General features: G+C 42.0%; 1 protein-coding gene across 1 annotated transcript; it reads left to right on the forward strand.

The window, feature by feature from the left end:
• Positions 1–304: 304 nt before the first annotated feature.
• LOC147005125 (uncharacterized) lies at positions 305–26,059 on the forward strand. The gene is given in 20 exon segments (XM_085836326.1): positions 305–328; positions 5,857–6,082; positions 6,386–9,075; positions 9,077–9,390; positions 9,392–9,490; positions 9,492–11,464; positions 11,612–11,740; positions 11,743–12,307; positions 12,309–13,057; positions 20,227–20,435; positions 20,438–20,777; positions 20,780–21,266; positions 21,268–21,388; positions 21,390–23,118; positions 23,121–23,639; positions 23,642–24,093; positions 24,095–24,939; positions 24,941–25,061; positions 25,063–25,379; positions 25,381–26,059. Coding segments are annotated over 20 exon segments (12,588 nt in total).
• Positions 26,060–26,939: the final 880 nt, after the last annotated feature.

A 26,939-nucleotide genomic window follows, 5' to 3' on the forward strand; every position in this document is an offset into this window, starting at 1 on the left:
ATACCTGTGACTGACCCATAAATTCAAAATGTACTGTTACTTTGCTGACCAAATCATAATAACCCACCATGGGGGCAAACAAAGTGAGTCACTAGGCCAAAGGGTTACTTAGTCACTATACAAATCAACCAATGCCTGAAAGGGTTACTTGCTACACCAATGAAAACCCTGTTGCTCAAATCTGCCCCTTACAAAGGTATAAAAAGTGTGTTCTTTCTTTGTTTTGGGTCTCTCCTCTGGCCTGAGTCCTAGGAGGGAGTCTCCAAGAGGTTGGATCAATAAAATCCTCATGCATTTTGCAGCAATGGCGGCGGTCTCTGTGGTCCTTGTGAGTAAGGGTCTTTTGACGAACTACACCAGCACGTCAGCATTTACTACAGCAATGTTCAAAACTATGCTATAGAATCAACAATGTCACAACAGTGGAGGAATGGATTTTAAATATGTGTGCACACACAATGGATTCTTTCTGTCATGAAGAAGAACAAAGTCACACCATTTCAGGGAAAGGGATGCAACTGGAGCTCATATTAAGCAAAATAAGTCAGCTCAGAAAGACCAACATCAAATGATTTTTCTCATTTGTAATTCCTAGATTTTATATAGATGTGTAAAATCACCTATGTCAACAGGCCTTTTTGAAGTAGAAACGAAATTACCTAGAAGAGTAAATGGAACTAATGGGGAGTGAGAAGGAGCAAAGTGGGGAGGAATGGGGGGCTGAGCTCAATGTTCAGCCTAACACCTGAAAATGTTCTCCTGTAACACAGTGCCATATACAGTAGATTTACACAGTGAAATTAAAATAGTTCGTGATGGTCTAAACCTAACACAATGACCAGTACATTATACCATAATAATAACAAAGCAGAGAACTGCCATGGCCATAGCACTGGTGCAGGAAAAGAACCCAACATCTATTCATGTTTTTAAAAAGACACTCAGAAATCAGAAATACCAGACAACTTCCTTCAACATGCCTTGGGTCCAATGTTGTCATCCTAACCACAAGGTAACAGTAGTTGCCATGTTAGTGGGAGGTAGGTTAGTGGGAGTCAGCTATGGCATGAGATGCAAAAGTACAAAACGTTGTAGAAAGTGAGTAGTAAATAAGATGTTCCTTGTTCAGGATTAGAAGGTTTGATGCTAAAATTGCAACAGTATCAAAGCAATCTATAGATTCTATAAGGATGCTGTATAATCCCTATCTGTGGAGAGCCTTTTGGGGTGCTGCTTGGCAGGAATCTGACATTGGACATGACAAGGAAGTAAGCTCAGGCAGGAATCTGACATCAGGGCATGATAAGGAAGTAAGTTTAGGCAAGCATTTAACTCTAGGCTATAATAGGGAAGCAGGTTAAGGCAGGAATTTTAATCTTAGGGTGGAACAAAAGAAGTAGGCTTCAAGCAAGATCTGGGGCTTGAACAAGGAAGTGGGCTCAATTATTTTAGTCATTATGACTAGCCCCCTTTAAACAGCTGTCTCAGGAATAATCACAGGACTTTGCTTACTGCCTTGCTAGTTCCTTATTGTACTGCTCACCCTTAATACTTGCATGTAAATAAAATGGTATAAAAGTGGATTGGAAACACTGAATTTGCCTTCAGTCTCAGGATTGACTGGGGTCATGTTACAATGTTGTCTGTCTTTTCCTTTTTAATCCTCACTCCTGCGCTGGAGAACCTGTTGGCTGACTGATGAGGTGTGGTCACCTCTCCAAACACCAATGAACTTTTTTGCAGAAATGAGACCCCGTCCTAAAAATAAAGGAATCACAAAGGTCCTCAAGAGCCAAAAAGAAATCTTGAAAAAAGAATAGTTAAATAACTCAATTTCTGGGGGCTGGTGGGATGGCTCAGAGGGTAAGAGCTCTAACTGTTCTTTTGAAGGTCCTGAGTTCAAATCCCAGCAACCACATGGTGGCTCACAACCATCCATGAGATCTGACACCCTCTCTGGTGCATCTGAAGACAGCTACAGTGTACTTAAGTATAATAATAAGTACATTTTTTAAAAAAAAAACTCAGTTTCTGTTTTTAAAACTGTGTACAAACTACAGTAATCAAAAATAATTGTACAACTGGCATAGGGACCGACTTTTAGGGTCAATGGAATTTAACACTGAAAATCAGCTGATTCTCTGCAAAGGCACCATGACCATTCAATGCAAAATTAAATAAATAAATAAATAAATAAATACACTTTAATAAATGGTTCAGGCACAACCTGAAGACCACAAGTAAATGAATGAAGTTGGGCCTTTACTTTGTATCATATTTAAAATGAATTTGAGCCGGGCATGGTGGTGCATGCCTTTAATCCCAGCACTTGGGAGGCAGAGGCAGGCAGATTTCTGAGTTCGAGGCTAGCCTGGTCTACAAAGTGAGTTCCAGGACAGCCAGGGCTACACAGAGAAACCCTGTCTCGAAAAACAAACAAACAAAATAATAATAAATAAATTAAATAAAATAAATTTGAGAGGGCTCTGACTGCCAGAGCAGGTGAGGGAACCATCTTGTGCCCCAGATCCCTCAGAGACCAGTCTACGCAGGTGAGAGTGCGGACTGCAGAAGGGACACAGCCTCTGGGACAGGCAGAAATGACAGAGCTTCTGGGACAGACCCCATTTCAGGCTCCAGACATCTGGGCACCTTCCCCACCAGAGGAGAGGTGTCTGCCTGGTAGGGCTCTGACTGCTGGTGGAGGTGAGGGAGCCATCTTGTGTCCTGGGTCACTTGGAGACCAGTCTGCACAGGTCAGCTCATGGACTGCAGAGGCAACACATCTTCTGGGACAGGCCCTGTTTCAGGCATTCATCTTCAGCCAGGAGACAGGTCTGAATGTCAGACCTCTGTGCACCTTCCCTGCAAGAGGAGAGCTTGCCTGCAGAGAGTACTCTGACCACTGAGACTCAGGAGAGAGCTTGACTCCCAGGACTGCTGACAGAGGCTTAACAGAATCACAGGAGGAACAAGCTCCAACCAGAGACAACTATAACAACTAACACCAGAGATTACCAGATGGCGCAAGGCAAAAGTAAGAATCTTACTAACAGAAACCAAGACTACTCACCATCATCAGAACCAGCATGCCTACCTCAGCCAGTCCTGGATACCCCAACACACCCAAAAAGCAAGATTCAGGTTTAAAAGCATATCTATTTTTTCCAATTTTTTATTAGGTATTTTCTTCATTTACATTTCAAATGCTATCCCAAAAGTCCCCCATTCCTTCCCCCATCCCCCGTCCCCTACCCACCCACCCCCATTTCTTGACCCTGGTGTTCCCCTGTAGTGGAACATGGTGTTCCCCTGTACCGGGGCATGTAAAGTTTGCAAGACCAAGGGGCCTCTCTTCTAATGATGCTGATAGAGGACTTTAAAAAGGGTATTAATAACTCACTGAAAGAAATACAGGAGGACACTGCTAAAGAGGTAGAAGTCCTTAAAGAATTACAGGAAAACACAACCAAACAGGTGATGGAATTGAACAAAACCATCCAAGACCTAAAAAGGGAAGTAGAAACAATAAAGAAAACCCAAAGTGAGACAGCTATGGAGATAGAAACCCTAGGAAAGAAATCAGAAAGATAGATCCGAGCATCAGCAACAGAATACAAGAGATGGAAGACAGAATCTCAGGTGCAGAAGATTCCATAGAGAACATGGGCACAATAAACAAAGAAAATGCAAAATGCAAAAAGATCCTAACTCAAAACATCCAGGAAATCCAGGACACAATGAGAAGACCAAACCTACAAATAACAGGAGTAGATGAGAATGAATTTTTCAACTTAAAGGGCCAGCAAATATCTTCAACAAAATTATAGAAGAAAACTTCCCTAACCTAAAGAAAGAGATGCCCATGAACATTCAAGAAGCCTACAGAACTCCAAAAAGAAAGAGATGCCCATGAACATACAAGAAGCCTACAGAATTCCAAATATACTGGACCAGAAAAGAAATTCCTCCCGGCACATAATAATCAGAACAACAAATGCACTAAATAAAGACAGAATATTAAAAGCAGTAAGGAAAAGAGGTCAAGTAACATATAAAGGCAGACTTATTAGAATTACACCAGACTTCTCACCAGAGACTATGAAAGCCAAAAGATCCTGGACAGATGTTATGCAGACCCTAAGCGAACACAAATGCCAGCCCAGGCTACTTACTATACCCAGCAAAACTCTCAATTACCATAGATGGAGAAACCAAAGTATTCCATGATAAAACCAAATTCACACAATATCTTTCCATAAAACCGCCCTTCAAAGGATAATAAAGGGAAAACATCAACACAAGGACTGAAACTACACCCTAGGAAAAGCAAGAAAGTTATCCTTAAACAAACCTAAAAGGAGACAGCCGCAAGAACAGAATCCCAACTTTAACAACAAAAATAACAGGAACCAACAATTACTTTTCTTTAATTTCTCTTAAAATCAATGGACTCAATTACCCAATAAAAAGACATAGACTAATAGACTGGCTCCACAAACAGGACCCAACATTTTGCTGCTTACAGGAAACCCACCTCAGGGAAAAAGACAGACACTACCTCAGAGGGAAAGTCTGGAAAAAATTGTCCAAGCAAATGGTGCTATGAAACAAGCTGGAGTAGCCATTCTAATATGGAATAAAATTGACTTCCAAACCAAAGTTATCAAAAAAGAAAAGGAGGGGCACTTCATACTCATCAAAGGTAAAATTTTCCAAGATGAACTCTCAAATCTGAATATATATGCTCTAAATACAAGGGCAACCAAATTCATTAAAGAAACTTTAGTAAAGCCCAAAGCACACGTTGCACCTCACACAATAATAGTGGGAGACTTCAACACCCCACTCTCACCAATGGACAGATCCTGGAAACAGAAACTAAACAGAGACACATGAACACTAACAGAAGTTATGAAACAAATGGACTTAATAAATACCTATAGAACATTTTATCCTAAAACAAAAGGGTATATATTCTTCTCAGCACCACATGGTACCTCCTCCAAAATTGACCGTATAATTGGTCACACAAAACAGGCCTCATTAGATACAAAAATATTGAAATTATCCCATGCATCCTATCAGATCACCATGGACTAAGGCTAATCTTCAATAACACTATAAAAAATAGAAACCTAACATTCACGTAAAAAGTGAACAACACTCTACTCAATGATTCCTTGGTCAAGGATGAAATAAAGAAAGAAATTAAAGATTTTTTAGAGTTTAATGAAAATTAAGCCAAAACATACCCAAACTTATGGGACACAATGAGAGAAGTCCTAAGGGGAAAACTTATAGCTCTGAGTGCCTCCAAAAACAAACTTGAGAGAACATACTCTAGTAGCCTGACAGCACACCTAGAAGCTCTAGAACTAAAGGAAGCAAATTCACCCAAGAGGAGTAGATGGCAGGAAATAATCAAACTCAGGCCAAGTGGAAACAAAAAGAACTATTCAAAGAATCAACCAAACAAGGAGCTGGTTCTTTGAGAAAATCAACAAGATAGATAAACCCTTAAGACCAGACTAACTAGAGGGCACAGGGACAGTATCCTAATTAACAAAATCAGAAATGAAAAAGGAGACATAACAACAGAACCTGAGAAAATCCAAAACATAATCAGATCTAACTACAAAAGGCTATACTCAACAAAACTAGAAAACCTGGATGAAATGGACAACTTCCTAGACAGACACCAGGTACCAAAGTTAAATCAGGATCAGATTAACGATCTAAACAGTCCCATTTCACCTAAAGAAATAGAAGCAGTCATTAATACTCTCCCAACCAAAAAAAAAAAAAAAAAAATGCCCAGGATCAGATGGGCCCACTCCTGCTTCCTGGCCCTAGCATTCCTCCACACTTGGGCATAGAGACTTCATAGGACAAAGGGCCTCTCTTCCCATTGATGTCCCACATTGCTGTTACTGTAAAAATGGGAAACATTCTACTGACTACAGCATATCCTCTGAATCCTCCAACAACAGCTTGATCCCGTCTTATCTTCCAATCTTTCCTGAAAGAACAACTTGGCAAATACAGAGAAATATGATTCCCCGGAAAAGGAATTGCCCGCGTCCAGGAACCGAAGCACACCACTGCCTACCTTTCAGCTGACCGACACTGAGAAGTCAGATCCTTTCCAGAATTTTGCTGTCCTTCCTCCCTTACAAGCACATGGCTCTTTTTTTTTTTTCTTGGTTTTTCGAGACAGGGTTTCTCTGTGTAGCCCTGGCTGTCCTGGCACTCACTTTGTAGACCAGGCTGGCCTCGAACTCAGAAATCCGCCTGCCTCTGCCTCCCAAGTGCTGGGATTAAAGGCGTGCGCCACCACGCCCGGCTACATGGCTCTTTTATTAGTCTAATTTACAATCCCTAGATCTGTTAGTCAGAAGAGAGCTGCAAGGACATATGTCTCAGAAGGTTTCTACTCTGCAGAAACAAGTGTTACCTCTGCCTGTGAAGAAGTCACGGAAAACACTCAATCATCTGATGGATGTACAAGGAGTTCCTGAACAAGAGGTCTCCCACACTCAGTTACCCACACCCATCCCTCAGAGCACCGAGCCAAGTACCAACAGATCTTCAGGTGTCCCATCGATTCATCTCCATGTGAACATCGGGGACAATTCTGAAGTAAATAGGACAGAAGCCAGAATGCTATGGCCATTTACCTCCAACAAGCAGTTAGAATCTGAAAATGACCACCAAATCATTAGATACAATCCATTAGTTATATCAATGGACATGCCATCCTCCAGAAATGTAGAAGTTAATGCAATTCAGGTAGAAACCACTTTACGGGAAAAGGATCCAAAGCACGTATTAGAGCTAAATATAGAACAGAGGGTCATAGGTCTTCCAGAAGAAAGGATAAAGTCACATAAGGCACAAGGAACTCATGCAAAGCTGACACCCAAGCCACCATGTCCAGCCACAGACAGAATAAAGATCACTCCGATGGCATTGCTTCAGGTTATGGATTCAATGGGAATAATCCCAGATTCACATTCAGAGGTAACAGGCCCTGTGGGGAAAACAAAAGATAAGACTGCCTTATCACAGCCATCAAACCAAGCTCAAACAGTGAGTATACCTCCCAAGTCATCAAATCCAGTAATTGAATCCATAAACGTAGTAAATCCTGAGCATCAAACAAGGGAACCAAAGATTATGACCTCAAGACCAAATCAAATCACAAATATCTCTAAAGTAACTCCTGTAGCATTGTTTCACATCGTGGATTCTAGAGGGATGATTAATGAATTATGTTCACTTGTCATAGAATCAACAGGAATAGCCCCAAAGCCACAACACCAAGTCATGGAATCTGTGGAGGTAGATAGATTGCATAAGCATCAAGCTATAGAACCAGCAAAAATGAATCTAGGGCCACACCATACGTTCTTCAAAGCTGGGGAAAGGATTTCAAAGCCTCAGAATAAAGTCACAGAAACATTAAACATGGACCCAGGGTCACAGAATCAAACCACAAAACAGATCAGGTTTACTTCTAGTTCTCTCCAACCTCCACAGCCATTATCTAAAGTCCTGGACTCCACAAGGGTAATTCCAGATCCATCAGAGAAATCCATACATCCTCTAAACGGATACTCAGTGGTACAGGGGTCACCCACTGGAATGATCACATCACTACAAGCTGGTTTGATTGTACAGTCAGTGGCTCAATGCAAAGAATCTCCAGAGTCGCCTTTTGCATCCCAGGTTCAAGTCAGAGACTCCATAGGGATGACACCACATCAAGGGACAGAGAATGTGTCATTGACTCCAAAACTGCCTCCTCAAGTCATGGACCCTTCAAACTTCACCCCATGGCACCAAGACTTAGACTGTTTAGAGGTGAGCCCAAGATAAAGTCACAAACTGAGAGAATCTATGGAGTTGGCCTCTGATATCTGGCCACAAAGGAAGAATCCTACAGTGAGAACACCATCACCTCATCAAGTAACAAAACCTATGACAACAGCCCTAGGGGCACCAGATCAAGGGACAGTACCTATAGAGATGAGCCAACAATGTCAACTTACAGAATCTGAAGTAGTGCAAGCTACTCCAAAACGTCAAGAAGTGGAGTGTTTGGGAAAAAGCACAACTCCACAACCTAAGGTTATGGAGTCAGTGAACATACCCCAGGAGTTACAGAATGTAAACTCTATGAACCTAGTTCCAGATCCAAGATTGCAAGGTATGAAACCTGTGGACATATCCAAAGATTTAGTTCCAGAAAAGCTTAAAGAAGAACTGCTGACCCCAAGTGTGATATCTACAGATTTGGCCCCAAAACAATATCAGCAGAGCATAGAGTCTGATGAATTAACCACCACACCACAATTGCAAACTGAGAAGCCTGCCTCATCATTCCCAAAGTCTCAGCTTTAAAATGTGAAGTCTGGCCAACCGAAAGTTGAACCACAGCTTCAAAATGTACAATCTGCAGAGTTGGCCCGAAATTCACAGGTGCAAAGTGATTCAGTATATGCAATTCCTGGCTCACAGTCTCAAGGTATGGAAGGTGTTAATTTGGCCCTACCACAGGAGGTACAAGAAGTTATAAAAATGGTGTCATTGACCCAAAGACTACCACTTGAAAATATAAAATCTGCAAACTTAGCCCCCAAACCATTTTCACAAAACCCCAGCTATGATAAGATAGCCTGTATACCACTGCTTGAACATACAAAGTTTCCACTAGTAGACTATAGAAGTTTTATTCCTGAGACCCTGGTGGAAAGTATGAAAGTTGATGAGTTGACCACACACAGTTATGCAGTAAAATCTTCAGATGTGAGCCTCAACTCAAGTTATTCTTTCCCAGAACCTGAAGGGATGACTGAACAGCAACAAGCCTCAGAAGCAAGGGTGACCTCTGATACTTGTCATCAGGTGGAAGAATCTGCTGAGTTGACACAAGCATCAGTAGGAGTGACTCCAGCACCACTGAGCCAAACTTCAGAATCTATGGAGATGAGCTTACCACCACTTGAAGATACTCTTGAACCTAGAACCGAAGTTGTAAAAGACATGAAGGAGAATCCAGAATTACAAACTGAAAATAAAAAAAATTCTGAATATGCTACTAGAAGTAGAAGTGCCAAACATAAACCCAGAAGTGATGGCCCCAGAACCACAGCCCGAGGATGTGGACTTTGCTCATGTGACACTAGAACCATGTTCAGAAGTTACTAACCCATCAGAAATGAGTCTGTATGAATACACAACAAGCACCGAATTGACATTGCCTGAAGTTGATGATACCCAGGGGACCATTGTAGAAACATATTCAGAAATGGGATCTCAGGGGTTGAATCTAGAACCAAGAGTGCAAATTGAGTGCAAATTGGAATCAGAGTCATTGGTAGAAAAAAAACACTGAACCATCTGGACTAGGTGTAGAACCTATAGAGTTAGCTACAGGACCCACAACACATATAGATGTGATCCCAGGGCTACAGCTCCACAATGTAGTCTACTCGAATAGATACAGGACTAGAGTTACAAAGTTAGTTATTTGTGGATTTAATACAACAGTCATCTATAAGAGTGTTAGATTCTGAAAAGGCAAAACCAGAGCCAGTTCTTCAGAGTTTATCACCAAAGGAGTTGGTTGAGGGGACACATATTCCAACTGTGAAATCCATGAATTTGAATTAAGGCCAAGAGCAGCCAGTTGTCAAATCACCATTGATTCCAGGGCCATACCTGCAAAGTGTCAGATTTCAAAAGTTATATCAAGGGCAATTTCTTCAAGGGGAAAATCCAGCAAATTCTATCTCAGGCTCCCCACATTATAATTTGAAATCTGATGAAGCAATATCATATTTCCCAGTACAAGAAATCAGGTCATCTGGTTTTATTACAGGGCCAAAGGTTCTAGAACCACATCTACAACATGGGAAATCTACTGAAGGAAATCTAGGGCCATGTTTGCAAGATGTGAGATTTTCTGAGTCGATGCCAAAACCTAAGCACCATGGCTTCAAATATACACAGTTCATACAAGGTTTTCTGCTTCAAGAGAGGACATCTCAGAGATTTATGCCAGAATCATTTTGACCATTAAGCCAGGAGCCAAAGTTCAAAGATAGGAAGCTTGCTCTGCCTACACAAGGATCAGATTTTCACAACATGAAATTTACAACACAAGCCACTGAACTACAGCATCCACACATGATATCTGAGGACGTCAGCACAGGACCTCGGGAACAAGATACCAAATTTTCTGAGCTGGCTTCAAGACCGAGACTTCAAGAGGTCAAATTTGGGGAGCAAATCTCAGGATTGATGTGTGATAGTGGAAGTACTATGACTCTAGAGTTAGGGATGTATGACCCCAAATTAGCAAAGATGATGACTGCAGGGCTACAAGATACAAGGCAAGTGAGTTTTAACTCAGGGCCATGGCTTCAAGATGTCAAATTTTTGGATGTAATATGAGGAACTCCACTACAAGGTGTGGAAACTTCAGAGCTAAACTCAGGGCCACATTTAGAATGTGTAAAAAATTTTGAATTGACAACACAGCCAGAGAGGCAGGGGATGAAGCCAGAATTGATAGGACAAGAGTCCCCATTTCACGATGTAAAATATGTCACAAGGAATCAAGTACCAAGCTTTGAAGACAAAATGTCTTATAAAATGTTATCTGAGTCACAGGTGCAAATGGCGGAAACAATGAAATTGGCTCCTGGGAGACACTTAGGAAATGCAGATCATTCTGAGTTGATCAGAAGACCACAGACCCAAGGCAGAGCATCTTCTGAATTAATAGAAGGGCAACTTTTGGGACATATAAAGCCTGTGGAGAAGAACACAGTCTCAAAGCAAGAAGCTCTGACATCTGTGGCATTAACACCAGGGCTACATTTGGGAGACATTACATCTACAAAGTTAAAATCAAAGTCAGAGCTGGAGCATGTCAAATCTATGCTGTCAACCCCAGGGATGCAGGCAGGAGATAGGAAAGTTGAGGAGCTGCCTCCAGGCTCCAGCTTGAAGGGTTTAAAACATAGGTTACTTCCTTCAAGGCCAAAAATAGAAGATAGGAAACCTGTGAACGTAACTGTAGAAGAGTGTCTCAAGAGGATAAAATCTACTGTGGAATCCCCAAGTAGTTCACTGAGAGGAGATATGAAGTCTGTGAAGTTGATTCCAGGTTCAAGAATTCAAGATTTGAAAAACAAGGGGTTGGCCTGTGGTACACATGTTCAAGATGTAAATGCCATGGACTTGAAACTTGAACCAAAGAAGCAAGAGGAGAGTCCTGTGACTTTTGTACCAAGGATGCTGTTTCAAGAGAAGTCTATGGAGGTGTTTCCAGGGCCTCAACTGCAAGGTGTAAAACCCAAGGAACTGACTTCACAGCCACAAACGCAAGATAGGGAACCTGTGATCACCCTATGTTTGAAACAGCAAAGTGTGAAACCTGTAACTGGAGCCAAAACAAAATCAAAACCTGCAAATATGAAACCCACAGATGAAATGAACTCTAACTTACAATTCAAAGGTGCAACCTCATTTGAATTTGTTATTAATCCGGTTGTTCAAAGTGTAAAACCTGAGAAGCTCCAAACAGGTAACTGTAGCCAAACACAAGGGATCCAAGGAGTAAATTTTGTAGATTTCACCCCAACAGAACAAGGGTGTCAAGGTACAACACCCATGAACTTAACTCTTACGTCTACACAGGATGACAAGATAACTGTAAAGTCACTGGAGTGGAAAGAAAAAAATAGCTTGAATCAGAAAATACATTGCCCATGGGGTCAGATCAAGAACCCAAACCAGCAAACATGAAACCCATAAAGATCAACTCTAAGTTACAATTCAGAGGTCCAACCTCATTTCAATTGACTCCTGAGCAGGTTGTTCAAAGTGTAAAAACTGAGGAGTTCCAAAATGAACTACAGGTGCCAAGTACAAAGCCTTGCCAGTTGACTCCAGGGTCCCAGATGCACCAAGAGAAAGTCTTGAAATCAACGTTGGAGCCACAGCTCCAAGGTGTGGAAACTGTGGCATTAAATATAGAACCCCAACTGGGAAGCACCAAGACTATGCAATGGATACCAATATCTGAGTTTCAAAGTGAGAAAGGTATAGGGTCAAACTCAAGGTCACAGTCTCAAGAAGCCAGACCTACAGAACTGAAGCCACCTGTGCTATGGAGAGGTGTGAGGTCATCTGAACTGACTGACAGGTCAAAAATTCAAGGAGAAATACCTGTGGCATTTCATCCACAGTTACAGGGAGTAAAACCTCTGGCAATAGGGTTGCAGGAACCCAAAAGGTTTAACTTCAGAGTCACAGCCTCAGGGCATCACAACCAAGAAGATAAACAAAGAGCCACAGGCTCAAAGTGTAAGATCTGTCCAGTGGATATCTCAACAGGAGTTTCCTGGTGTGAAGTTTTTAGGATCCAATAGTAGGTCACTATTACAAGGTGTCAAATGGACAGAACAGAAACCCTCCAGAAAATTGGGAGGTGGGAAGCCATCAGATATGACTCAAGGGCCGAAACTACTCCGGAAAATATCTGGGGATTTTAACCTCAGGCCACAAGAAGAGTGTGTGAAGATCCTTCAGTTGTCATCAGTACCAGAGCTCCAAAAAGTGGGAAACTTTGCATCATCTTCAGAACCACAGTCTCAGTGTGTGGAAACTCTGTCATTGCAGTGTGGGCTGCAGCTTGAAAATAAAAAATCAATCTTCCTAGATATAGGGTTGAAAAGTGAAAAATCCTCTGGGTTGGCACTTCAGACAAAGCCTCAAGGTATGATATCTGAGATGAAGTCTGAATCCCAGGGGCAAAGTGCAAAATGTTCTGATTTGACACCTGAAACAAAGTCCCAAAATATGAAATTTAAGTTAAGTCCCAGCCTATCTCTGAAAAGTAAACTATTTAATTTAATCATGGGGACCAAAATACAAAAGGTCCAGCTAGACTCTAAACCTGGGCCACAGTCCCAATGTATAAAATCAGATTCAATTCTGAAGTCAAAGCCTCAAGAAATGGAGATGGGACAACCCTCTTCCGGTCAGAAAAGCACCTGAGCAGCTGGGGCGCAGGGTCTGCTGACACTCGCCAACTGCCCACAACACCCGCCACAGGATCTTAAGACTTCTGGTGAGGGGAGCACAGCTTCTGCTCCAATCCAATTGCGCGGGACCTGAGACTGCATTAGTTAGGGAAGCAGAAACCGGCCTGAGTAGGACCACAGGCCTCATCCGGCCGGATCAGCGCCGGGGTAGCGGGAGCACAGGGTTGCCTGACACCCTCCAGCTACCCACGACCCCCGCCGCAGGATTTTGGGACTGCTGGTGAGTGGAACACAGCTTCTGCTCCAATCCAATTGCGCGGGACCTGAGACTGCATTAGTTAGGGAAGCAGAAACCGGCCTGAGTAGGGCCACAGGCCTCACCCGGCCGGATCAGCGCCAGGGTAGCGGGAGCGCAGGGTTGCCTGACACCCGCCAGCTACCCACGACCCCCGCCGCAGGATTTTGGGACTGCTGGTGAGTGGAACACAGCTTCTGCTCCAGTCCAATCACTCGGGACCTGAGACTGCTCTGGTTGGGGAGAGAGAAATCCGGCCCACACAGGGCCACAACCCTCTTCCGGTCAGAAAAGCACCTGAGCAGCTGGGGCGCAGGGTCTGCTGACACTCGCCAACTGCCCACAACACCCGCCACAGGATCTTAAGACTTCTGGTGAGGGGAGCACAGCTTCTGCTCCAATCCAATTGCGCGGGACCTGAGACTGCATTAGTTAGGGAAGCAGAAACCAGCCTGAGTAGGGCCACAGGCCTCACCCGGCCGGATCAGCGCCAGGGTAGCGGGAGCGCAGGGTTGCCTGACACCCGCCAGCTACCCACGACCCCCGCCGCAGGATTTTGGGACTGCTGGTGAGTGGAACACAGCTTCTGCTCCAGTCCAATCACGCGGGACCTGAGACTGCTCTGGTTGGGGAGAGAGAAATCCGGCCTACATAGGGCCACAACCCTCTTCCGGTCAGAAAAGCACCGGGGCAGCTGGGGCGCAGGGTCTGCTGACACTCGCCAACTGCCCACAACACCCGCCACAGGATCTTAAGACTTCTGGTGAGGGGAGCACAGCTTCTGCTCCAATCCAATTGCGCGGGACCTGAGACTGCATTAGTTAGGGAAGCAGAAACCAGCCTGAGTAGGGCCACAGGCCTCACCCGGCCGGATCAGCGCCAGGGTAGCGGGAGCGCAGGGTTGCCTGACACCCGCCAGCTACCCACGACCCCCGCCGCAGGATTTTGGGACTGCTGGTGAGTGGAACACAGCTTCTGCTCCAATCTTTAAATAGTGACAACGATAACAACTAACCCCAGAGATTACCAGATGGCGAAAGGTAAACGTAATAATCTTACTAACAGAAACCAAGACCACTCACCATCATCAGAACCCAGCACCCCCACTTCATCCAGTCCAGGGCACCCCAACACACCGGAAAAGCTAGACACGGATTTAAAAGCATATCTCCTGATGATGATAGAGGACTTCAAGAAGGACGTTAATAACACACTTAAAGAAATGCAGGAGAACACTGCTAAAAAGGAAGAAGACAATAAAGAGGAAGCACAAAAATCCCTTAAAGAATTGCAGGAGAACACTGCTAAAGAGTTACAAATCCTTAAAGAAAAACATGATAACATAATCAAACAGGTAGAAGTCCTTACAGAAAAACAGGAAAACACATCCAAACAGATGATGGAAATGAACAAAACCATACTAGACCTAAAAAGGGAAGTAGACACAATAAAGAAAACCCAAAATGAGGCAACACTGGAGATAGAAACCCTAGGAAAGAAATCTGGAACCATAGATGCAAGCATCAGCAACAGAATACAAGAGATGGAAGAGAGAATCTCAGGTGCAGAAGATTCCATAGAGAACATCGGCACAACAATCAAGGAAAATGGAAAATGCAAAAAGATCCTAACTCAAAACATCCAAGAAATACAGGACATAATGAGAAGACCAAACCTACGGATAATAGGAGTGGATGAGAATGAAGATTTTCAACTCAAAGGACCAGCAAACATCTTCAACAAAATTATAGAAGAAAACTTCCCAAATCTAAAGAAAGAGATGCCCATGAACATACAAGAAGCCTACAGAACTCCAAATAGACTGGATCAGAAAAGAAATACCTCCCGACACATAATAATCAGAGCAACAAATGCTCTAAATAAAGATAGAATACTAAAAGCAGTAAGAGAAAAAGGCCAAGTAACATATAAAGGCAAGCCTATCAGAATTACACCAGATTTTTCACCAGAGACTATGAAAGCCAGAAGATCCTGGACAGATGTTATACAGACACTAAAAGAACACAAATTCCAGCCCAGGCTACTATACCCAGCCAAACTCTCAATTAACATAGATGGAGAAACCAAAGTATTCCACGACAAAACCAAATTCACACATTATCTCTCCACGAATCCAGCCCTTCAAAGGATAATAACAGAAAAAAACCAATACAAGGACAGGAACCACGCCCTAGAAACAACAAGAAGGTAATCCCTCAACAAACCTAAAAGAAGACAGCCACAAGAACAAAATGCCAACTTTAAGAACAAAAATAACAGGAAACACCAATTTCTTTTCCTTAATATCTCTTAATATCAATGGACTCAACTCCCCGATAAAAAGACATAGACTAACAAACTGGCTACACAAACAAGACCCAACATTTTGCTGCTTACAGGAAACTCATCTCAGAGAAAAGGATAGACACTACCTCAGAATGAAAGGCTGGAAAACAATTCTCCAAGCAAATGGCATGAAGAAACAAGCTGGAGTAGCCATTCTAATATCTGATAAGATTGACTTCCAACCCAAAGTCATTAAAAAAGACAGGGAGGGACACTTCATACTCATCAAAGGTAAAATCCTCCAAGAGGAACTATCAATCCTGAATATCTATGCTCCAAATACAAAGGCAGCCACATTCATTAAAGAAACTTTAGTAATTCTCAAAGCACACATTGCACCTCATACAATAATAGTGGGAGACTTCAACACACCACTTTCACCAATGGACAGATCATGGAAACAGAAACTAAACAGGGACACAGTGAAACTAAGAGAAATTATGAATCAAATGGATCTGGCAGATATCTACAGAACATTCTATCCTAAAACAAAAGGATATACCTTCTTCTCAGCACCTCATGGTACCTTCTCCAAAATTGACCACATAATTGGTCACAAAACAGGCCTCAACAGATATAAAAATATTGAAATTGTCCCATGCATCCTATCAGATCACCATGGACTAAGGCTGATCTTCAATAACAAAATAAACAATAGAAAGCCAACCTTCACGTGGAAACTGAACAACACTCTTCTCAATGATACCTTGGTCAAGGAAGGAATAAAGAAAGAAATTAAGGACTTTTTAGAGTTCAATGAAAATGAAGCCACAACATACCCAAACTTATGGGACGCAATGAAAGCATTTTTAAGAGGAAAACTCATAGCTCTGAGTGCCTCCAAAAGGAAACTAGAGAGAGCACACATTAGCAGCTTGACAACACACCTAAAAGCATTAGAACAAAAGGAAGCAAATTCACCCAAGAGGAGTAGACGGCAGGAAATAATCAAACTCAGGGGTGAAATCAACCAAGTGGAAACAAGAAAAACTATTCAAAGAATCAACCAATCAAGGAGCTGGTTCTTTGAGAAAATCAACAAGATAGATAAACCCTTAGCCAGACTCACTAGAGGGCACAGGGAAAGCATCCTAATTAACAAAATCAGAAATGAAAAAGGAGACATAACAACAGATCCTGAAGACATCCAAAACACCATCAGATCCTTCTACCAAAGGCTATACTCAACAAAACTGGAGAACCTGGATGAAATGGACAAGTTCCTAGACAGATACCAGGTACCAAAGTTGAGTCAAGATCAGGTTAATGATCTAAACAGCCCTATATCCCCCAAAGAAATAGAAGCAGTCATTAATAGTCTCCCAACTAAAAAAAGCCCAGGACCAGATGGGTTTAGTGCAGAGTTCTATCAGACCTTCAAAGAAGATCTAATCCCAGTTCTTCACAAACTATTCCACAAAATAGAAACAGAAGGTACTCTACCCAACTCATTCTATGAAGCCACAATTACTCTGATACCTAAACCACAAAAAGACCCAACAAAGATAGAAAACTTCAGACCAATATCCCTTATGAATATTGATGCAAAAATCCTCAATAAAGTTCTTGCTAACCGAATCCAAGAACACATCAAAACAATCATCCATCCTGACCAAGTAGGTTTCATCCCAGGGATGCAGGGATGGTTCAATATACGGAAATCCATCAACGTAATCCAGTATATAAACAAACTCAAAGATAAAAACCACATGGTCATCTCCTTAGATGCGGAAAAAGCATTTGACAAGATCCAACACCCATTCATGATAAAAGTCTTGGAAAGATCAGGAATTCAAGGCCCATACCTAAACATTATAAAAGCAATCTACAGCAAACCAGTAGCCAACATCAAAGTAAATGGTCAGAAGCTTGAAGCAATCCCTCTAAAATCAGGGACTAGACAAGGCTGTCCACTTTCTCCATACCTATTCAACATTGTACTTGAAGTCCTAGCCAGAGCAATTCGACAACAAAAGGAGATCAAAGGGATACAAATTGGAAAAGAGGAAGTCAAAATATCACTTTTTGCAGATGATATGATAGTATATATAAGTGACCCTAAAAATTCCACCAGAGAACTCCTAAGCCTGATAAACAGCTTCGGTGAAGTAGCTGGATATAAAATTAACTCAAACAAATCAATGGCCTTTCTCTACACAAAGAATAAACAGGCTGAGAAAGAAATTAGGGAAACAACACCCTTCTCAATAGTCACAAATAATATAAAATATCTTGGCGTGACTCTAACTAAGGAAGTGAAAGATCTGTATAATAAAAACTTCAAGTCTCTGAAGAAAGAAATTATAGAAGATCTCAGAAGATGGAAAGATCTCCCATGCTCATGGATTGGCAGGATCAACATTGTAAAAATGGCTATCTTGCCAAAAGCAATCTACAGATTCAATGCAATCCCCATCAAAATTCCAAATGAATTCTTCAACGAATTAGAAAGTGCAATCTGCAAATTCATCTGGAATAACAAAAAACCTAGGATAGCAAAAACTCTTCTCAAGGATAAAAGAACCTCTGGTGGAATCACCATGCCGGACCTAAAGCTCTACTACAGAGCAATTGTGATAAAAACTGCATGGTACTGGTATAGTGACAGACAAATAGACCAATGGAATAGAATTGAAGACCCAGAAATGAACCCACACACCTATGGTCACTTGATCTTCGACAAGGGAGCTAAAAACATCCAGTGGAAGAAAGACAGCATTTTCAACAAATGGTGCTGGCACAACTGGTTGTTAACATGTAGAAGAATGCGAATCGATCCATTCCTATCTCCTTGTACTAAGGTCAAGTCTAAGTGGATCAAGGATCTTCACATAAAACCAGAGACACTGAAACTTATAGAGGAGAAAGTGGGGAAAAGCCTTGAAGATATGGGCACAGGGGAAAAATTCCTGAATAGAACAGTAATGGCTTGTGCTGTAAGATCGAGAATTGACAAGTGGGACCTCATGAAACTACAAAGCTTCTGCAAAGCTAAAGACACCATCAATAAGACAAAAAAACCACCAACAGATTGGGAAAGGATCTTCACCTATCCTAAATCAGATAAGGGACTAATATCCAATATATATAAAGAACTCAAGAAGGTGGACTCCAGAAAGTCAAATAACCCCATTAAAAAATGGGGCTCAGAACTGAACAAAGAATTCTCACCTGAGGAATACCGAATGGCAGAGAAGCACCTGAAAAAATGTTCAACATCCTTAATCATCAGGGAAATGCAAATCAAAACAACCCTGAGATTCCACCTCACACCAGTCAGAATGGCTAAGATCAAAAATTCAGGTGACAGCAGATGCTGGCGAGGATGTGGAGAAAGAGGAACACTCCTCCATTGTTGGTGGGATTGCAAGCTTGTACAACCACTCTGGAAATCAGTCTGGCGGTTCCTCAGAAAATTGGACATAGTACTACCGGAGGATCCAGCAATACCTCTCCTGGGCATATATCCAGAAGATGTCCCAACCGGTAAAAAGGACACATGCTCCACTATGTTCATAGCAGCCCTATTTATAATAGCCAGAAGCTGGAAAGAACCCAGATGTCCCTCAACAGAGGAATGGATACAGAAATTATGGTACATTTACACAATGGAGTACTACTCAGCTATTAAAAAGAATGAATTTATGAAATTCCTAGCCAAATGGATGGACCTGGAAGGCATCATCTTGAGTGAAGTAACACAATCACAAAAGAACTCACACAATATGTATTCATTGATAAGTGGATATTAGCCCAAAACTTAGGATACCCAAGATATAAGATACAATTTGCTAAACGCATGAAACTCAAGAAGAATGAAGACCAAAGTGTGGACACTGTGCACCTTCTTAGAATTGGGAACAAAACACCCAGGGAAGGAGCTACAGAGACAAAGTTCGTAGCTGTGATGAAAGGATGGACCATATAGAGACTGCTGTATCCAGGGATCCGTCCCATAATCAGCTTCTAAACGCTGACACCATTGCATACACTAGCAAGATCTTGCTGAAAGGACCCAAATATAGCTGTCTCTTGTGAGACGATGCCGGGGCCTAGCAAACACAGGAGTGGATGTTCACAGTCAGCTATTGGATGTATCACAGGGCTCCCAATGGAGAAGCTAGAGAAAGTACCCAAGGAGCTAAAGGGATCTGCAACCCTATTGTTGGAACAACATGATGTACTAACCGGAACCCTGGAGCTCTTGTCTCTAGCTGCATATGTATCGAAAGATGGCCTAGTCGGCCATCAATGGAAAGAGAGGCCCATTGGACTTGCAAACTTTATATGCCCCAATATAGGGGAATGCCAGGGCCAAAAGAATGGGAATGGGTGGGTAGGGAAGTGGGGGGCGCTATGGGGGACTTTTGGGATAGTATTTGAAATGTAATTGAGGAAATTATGTAATAAAAATATTAAAAAAAAAAAAAAAAAAAAAGAAAAACACAAAAATTGAGAAATAAAAAAAAAAAAAAAAAAAAAAAAAAAAAAAAAAAGAAATGGAGATGGAAGACTGTGAGTCAGGCCCACACTTCCAAGATCTGAAACCTTTGAAGACGATCATGGGTATAAAAGCCCAAGATGTCAAATCTATGAGCTTCAGTTCTAGCCCACACTTAGAAGGTATGCCATCTGAAGACATCACAGAAAAGTGTGTTCTTGTTATGAAATCAGTAGAAATCAAACCTAGTCTAAAATCACAAGGTCAGAAACCTGAGTTCATTCGAAGGAAGTTTTTTTTTTTTTTTTAGGCACACAATCTATAGGGCTAGATTCAGGCCTTAATTTGCAAGATTTAAAATATTCTGAGGTGACTATGGGCATGAAAGTTCAAGGTGTAGACTCTAAGGAACAATATATGAGAAGTGTAAAACCTTCTGAGGTGATTACACAGATAAACTCTCAAGGTGTAACAGCAGTTGACTTTGATTCTGGATCACAGACACAAAATAAAAAGCCTTCTGAGTTGTTTCAAGGGGAAAAGCTCCAAGATATGGAATCTACAGAGTTTAATCAAGGCCCAGTGTTAAAAATTATGACTGTGGAGTCAATACCAGAGACAAAGACTCAACATGGGAATCTGTAAAGTTAAACTCAGGCCCTCAATTGCAAGATCAGAAATATTCTAAGTCAACTCTAGGGACAAAGCATCAAGATGCAAGATCTCCAAGATCTCCAGAGGTCCATCCTGACCCACACTTAGAGGGTGTAAAGTCTTCTGATGGGATTTCAGGGTACATGGTTCAAAAAGAGAAATCCACGGCTCTTGTGGATTAGAAATCCATGGCTCTCCGGCCATTAGAGCAGGATGTAGAATCTTTTAAATGGACTTTCTCTAAGGCACTTGATGGGAAACCTTTGCAGTTCAAGGTACCCTCTGAGTTACAGGAAAGGAAACTATCTAAACTAAAACGAGAATTACATCTTCAAGGTATGAAGCCTGATGCTTTCAACCCTGGAGTAAAGTTGGAAAATGTGAAAGCCAATTCCACAAATCTGCAAACAATGAAGGATAAAGAGGTCAATTATGATGTAGACCTGCAAGTTGTGGGATTCTCTGAGTTGGCCTCACCAACTCAAAGTCAGAAATCAGAAGCAAGATGGGAAGCCTCACAAATTAAGTCAAAAGCAACAGCTTCAAACTATGAAATCAACAGTGTTCAATCATGAGCCACATCTGCAACATAATCAAGTCAACAGTCTTATGTACAAAGCGTCAAGTCCTGAAATCAATGGAATTCAACGCAGAGCAACAGTTGCCAGATGTGAAGCCCTCTGAGTTGGGCCTGGAAACAGGTACACTGTCTTTAAGTTTCAACCCTGGGCCACAGTTGCAGGAGATAAAACCTTCTGTGGTGAGCACAGAGGTCAAAATTCTGGAAGAGTCACCTCTGGAATTTAAGCATGAACCTATATTGCAATGTAGGAAATCCCGTGACTGGAGTCACAGTAAAAACGTTATGGCACCCAAAACCATACAAGATGTAGAATTATCTGAGTTACACCCTAGTCCAGAACTTCAGGGTATAAAATCTAAGGTGTTCTGCCCTGGGTCACACTTGGAAGATATGTATTCTGCATCTACATCCAATATAAATTCTCAATATGTAAATTCCAGTGAGTCTATATCTGTGCCATATTTGCAAGATACAAATTCCTCTGCATGCATTCCAGATCCAAACACTCAGCGTATAAGGTGTGAGTTCAATCCTGGAATATATTTGCATGGAACAATTTCTTCCTCATGGTTCTCAGGATCAAAATTGCAATGTGTAGATTCTATTGGCAGCAACACTGAGTCACATTTGCAAGACATGAATTCTACTGAATGCACCCCAGAGCCAAGTTGTCAGTGTGCAAATTCTTGTGCATGCATCCCAGGATCAAATCTTCAGTGTGGAGATTCTTCTGCATGTATCCCAGTGCCAAGTCCTCAGTGTGCAAATTCTTCTGCATGCACACCAGAGCCAAGTCCTCCCTGTGTAAATTCCACTGAGTGCAATCTTGAATCTCATTTGCAAGGTGTGAATTCTTTTGTATACACTGCAGGGCAAAATCCTCTGTGTGAAAATTCTAATAGGTATAATCTTGGGCCACTTTTTCAAGGTATGAATTTGTGTACATTTCCATCACCACAAATTCTGTGTGTAAATCCTGTTTGGTGCAATACTAGAATACATTTGCAAGATATAAATTCTTCTGCATGTACTCTAAGTCAAGAATCTCAGTCTGTAAATTCTATTGGCTACAACCCTGGGCCACATTTACAAGCTCCAAAACTTCAACAACAACACTTGAAAGATTTGAAGTCTGAATTAACTCCAGGGTCAAACAATTTGGGTATAGCACCTATGGAATACAACCCTGGTCCACAAAGTCAAGATATGAATTCTTCTGGGTTTAATCCTGAGTCAAAACCTCAGTGCATAAGTTCTGTAAAGCCCAGTGCAGGGCCACAGTTGCAAAGCATAAAGTCCTTTGAGTTGACCCCTGACTCAGAGTCTCAAAGTACAAAATCTGTTCTGTTAAACTCTAGATCACCTTCTCAAGGTGTGGGTTCATCTAACTTAATGCCAGGGGCAAAGTTTCAAAAGAACCCACTTTTGAAGAACCAGCGTGGGTCATGGCAGCAAAGTGCACAACCTATATTAAGTTTGAGGCCTCAGTCAAATGGTGTGAATTCTGTGGCTTTACCAAGGTCACCACCTGAAGATAGAAAGTTTCCAGCGAGGAGTACACAAATGTTGTTTTGTAAAAGTGCTGTAGAACTGACAACTAGCTGTGGTCTGAATGACTTGAGCAATAAGTTGTTTTTTCCAGATCCTTGTTTTCAAAACCTTCAAACTTTGCAGTTGAAGCCAGTGCCACAGTCTCAACGTGTGAGTTCTTCAGAATTGATGCCATGCCACAGTTCACAACATCTATGTCTTCCCTTGCACCAAAGCCATGTTTTCAAGATACAAACCCTAAGGAGCTGATAATAGGATCCAAACAGGAAAGTCTGAATTGCCAACTCTTTCCTTCAGAGGAGAAACCAATGATGGTATTGGCACCACAGTCCACCAGGAAGCTCTTAGCAGGACCAGCACTGACTAGTGTCAAATTTTCCAATTTGTTACTGAAATCACAGCAGCAAAATACAAAATCTTTGGCATTTACTTCAGAGCCAAAATGGCAAGGTGTAAAACAGGTAAAATTGTCATCAGTGTCTCTGCCAGAACCAGGAAAATCTGTGGAGTCACCACCAAAGTCAATTCTTCAAAACATGAAACCTAGGAACCTAATGCCCCAGACAACTGATTCTGTCACAAAATCTGCTAAAGTCATTTATAGACCAGAGCTACAGGTGGTGGACTTTGCAGGGATGAGCATGAAGTCTATGTGTCAAGTCCCTAAATCGAATTTTACTTCACCACCAACTTATCAAGATGTGGGATCTTAGAAATGACAGAAGCGTTGGGACATAAAAGCAAAGAAATGATGGAGAAATCTGTGAGGTTGGGGTCCAACCCAACACATAAAGTCATAGAATCACTAGAGATGCCCCTGAAGCTAGATCTTCAAGTACTAGAATTTTTTGATCTGACTCCAACACTAAGTGATCAAGATTCAAAATCCTCAGAACTAAACCAGATCCCAGAAACTCCTGAGTTACATTCTTGGTCATGGCCTCAATTTCAAGATTTCAAGGAGTTACACATAAAAGAAGTTACAGAATCTGAGAGAATGGCCCTGAACGTCAAGAGTCATGTTGCAGACATGATAGAGGTGACTTGTGAAGCAAGACAGCCAGCAAAAGAATTTCTTAGAATGACTCCAAAGCCAGTAAATAGAGATACCGGATTTGTAGAAAAATCTCCAAGGCTATGTCCTCAAGACTTAGGACCTCTGGGGGGTGGGCTCTAAGAAAAGATCTCAAAGGGAACAATCTGTAGTATCAACACCAAGGCCATTCTGTCACATCCCAGATTTTGTTTCAGGAATAACACCAGGGCCAGGAACTCAGATTCCCAAATCTAAAAATTTGGCCTCTATGCTGTGGCTGCAAAAAGAATTCTCTGAGTTGTCATGCAAGCAAACCAGTCAAGTTGAGGGAAATACAGACTCTGTAGAGCTCACCTTTGGTACACGGCAGCCAGGAGAGGTAGCAGCTAAGCTAACAGAACCTCAGAATCTGAGCCTGGAAAGTGCAAGCATCACTCAAATAGAATCACTGGATCAAACGGTAAACTTTGTAGGCATTAATCCAAAGCCAGGAGATCAAGTGACAGAATCTGCAAAGACACCCCTTCCAGTTCCTCAATCAGTTGCCCTCCCCAAAGTTTCTGCAAACGTGGAAGAGATTCCTGGACCACCACTTCAAGTTGTAAAGTCTGTGAAGATTCCAGAGAGTACCCCTCAAAAGTCAAAATACAATGATTTGACTCCCAGAATACATGATGTGATAAGTTCAGAATTTGCTCCAAGCCTTTGGCTACAAAATGTGCAATCCAATAAATTAACCCTAGCACCAACACATCAGGTTTTAGAAATAAAATGACAACCAGGCTTTCGAATTATAAAGACTGTATTAAATCCCAAACCACTGGTTCTGATTGTAAAATCTGAAGAAGTGGCATCAGGACTCACCATGAGATCGAGCATTAAAATAAAGGAGTGTTTGAGTTTATACCCAAGACCACATCTTCAAGGACTGGTAAAACTTGCAGGGTTAACTCCAAAGGCAGATATTCGTGACTTCTGCATAATTAATATTTCAGCAAACATCTCCCCTTAAGGAACCTACATTGTTAACTCATGAACAAAGGCTTCAGGCTGAAAAATCTCTAGGTCTCAAACCAGAATCTCGTAAAGTAATGAAAAATCGAGGATTCAAATCAGAATAAAAACTCAGAGATGATCACTTCTCTACAATTACAGGCAGAGAATTCCTTATCTAGTTTCATACACAGCCCTTCAACCCCATTTCTTTCAAGCATTGATAAAACAACCAAATTAGGGCACCTTCAGGGTTCTGTGGCGCCCAAAGTTTCAAGAGCTTTTGGTATGGAAAACCTTGGTGTTGATATTTTGCAGTCTTCAAAGTCCTATACAGGCACAATTATGATAAAATCTTCAGTTCGTCCCTTGGTCCTTTCAATTCTACCCTCTGATAAGACAGGGGACACCATGGGAAACCCATGAGATCTGGGGCATGAATGTCTTATCTAAGGAAGAAAGTGAAAAGGAGAAAATGGAGGAATTCCAGAGGTGGTATTCTTATTCATTCAGATTATTATCAGAGGAGTTTCAGGCTGGATTAGGGGCTCAAAGAAGCTCTATCCTTTCTTTCCTGGGCATACAGCAGAAAGTCTGGGAAAGTCATGTCTATAGGCAGCGACTACCTAGGAAATACCTCTCCAGTATGCTAATGCTGGGGAATGTTCTGGGAACCACTGTGGAAAGGAAGCCTTGTTCTCAATCATTTTTAACAGAAGGATCCTCTATGGACATCTACCAATCTATTCATAATTTATTTGGGGTTCCAGCTGAACTAATGGTATTTTCTCAAAGCCTGCTAGAAAGGGTTCCAAGGACCACTTCTTAGAGTTCAGTGGTTAAAAACTATATTCAGAGACATATTTTATGTCACAGTAATGAGAAAAGAATGCCTTTAAAGATGTCAACACTCTGCTCAACATCTTCCATAATCCAGCAATACTCCGGTACTAGATTGGGAGTCAAGAAAACAAGTTCAAAATTCAGCGACATATTCCAGGAAGTCACCGAGCAAGTGTCTGTCTCTTGTACTGGGGCTGAGTTTACTTCCTTGATGAAATCAGAGTTATTAAAGTCCCTCCCAGAGAAACAGTCTTAGTTCCTCTGTAAGATCTTATCATAGCTCTTTGATAGAAGCCATAACAGTCTCTTTAAGGGGAGAGGCCACAGTTCCTAAAGGAGAAGTCCTCAAAATCCCTCAGGGAGTAGCCTTCCAAGTCCTTCACGGAAGAGCCCTAGAAGGAGGAGCCCTTGTAGTCCCTCAGGGAGGAACCTTCACAGTCCCTCAGGGAGGAGCCCTTGTAGACTTCTAGAGAGAAGAGGGCACAGTCCCTCTGTGAAGAAGAGTCTACACAGTCTTTCAGGGAGGAGCCAGCAGACTCTATTCTCTGAGATGCCTCAGTCCCTCAAAAAGGAGCCGTCTCAGTCTCTCATGGGCGTCACTAGGCAGTCATTCAGAAAGGAGCCATGGTAGTTTCTCTGAAAGATCCTTTCCCCTTCCCTCTGGCTGGAAAGAACATAGTTCTGGAGTAAGCCCACTTCTTCTAAGCCCAGGCTACACAGGCATTGTTCCAGACTCATCCGCTGGAGAGATCCAGATGTAACTTGGCTAAAGTGTTCATGTCTTTCAGGGACCGCACCAAAAAAATCCAAAAGCTGGATAAGTCTGGAGGCCTGAAGTTAGTGGAAGAGGAGAGTTCTACCCCTCACCGGAGCAAAGAACGAGCTATCTGGGAGAGAAGGAGGAGAGAATGGGTCTTTAATTTAAGATCAATAAAGGGGCGATTTGAATTTCGTTTGCATCTGTAAAACCACTTGTGGGATGGGTGGGAGTAGGTGTGTAAAAGCTGGTTCAGGAGGATCTCTTAAATTTCAGACTCCTCCCATTTGCTCCAACCTTCACGCCCCAAAGGCCTGCCTACTGCCTTGTTGCTATGGGGGCGGGGTCTCAATGGAAGCCGAAGAAGAGTTATCACGTG

This window comes from Mus caroli, unplaced genomic scaffold (genome assembly GCF_978045245.1).
Source record: "Mus caroli unplaced genomic scaffold, Mus_caroli_1 scaffold_4, whole genome shotgun sequence".
Classification (NCBI taxonomy): Eukaryota; Metazoa; Chordata; class Mammalia; order Rodentia; family Muridae; genus Mus; species Mus caroli.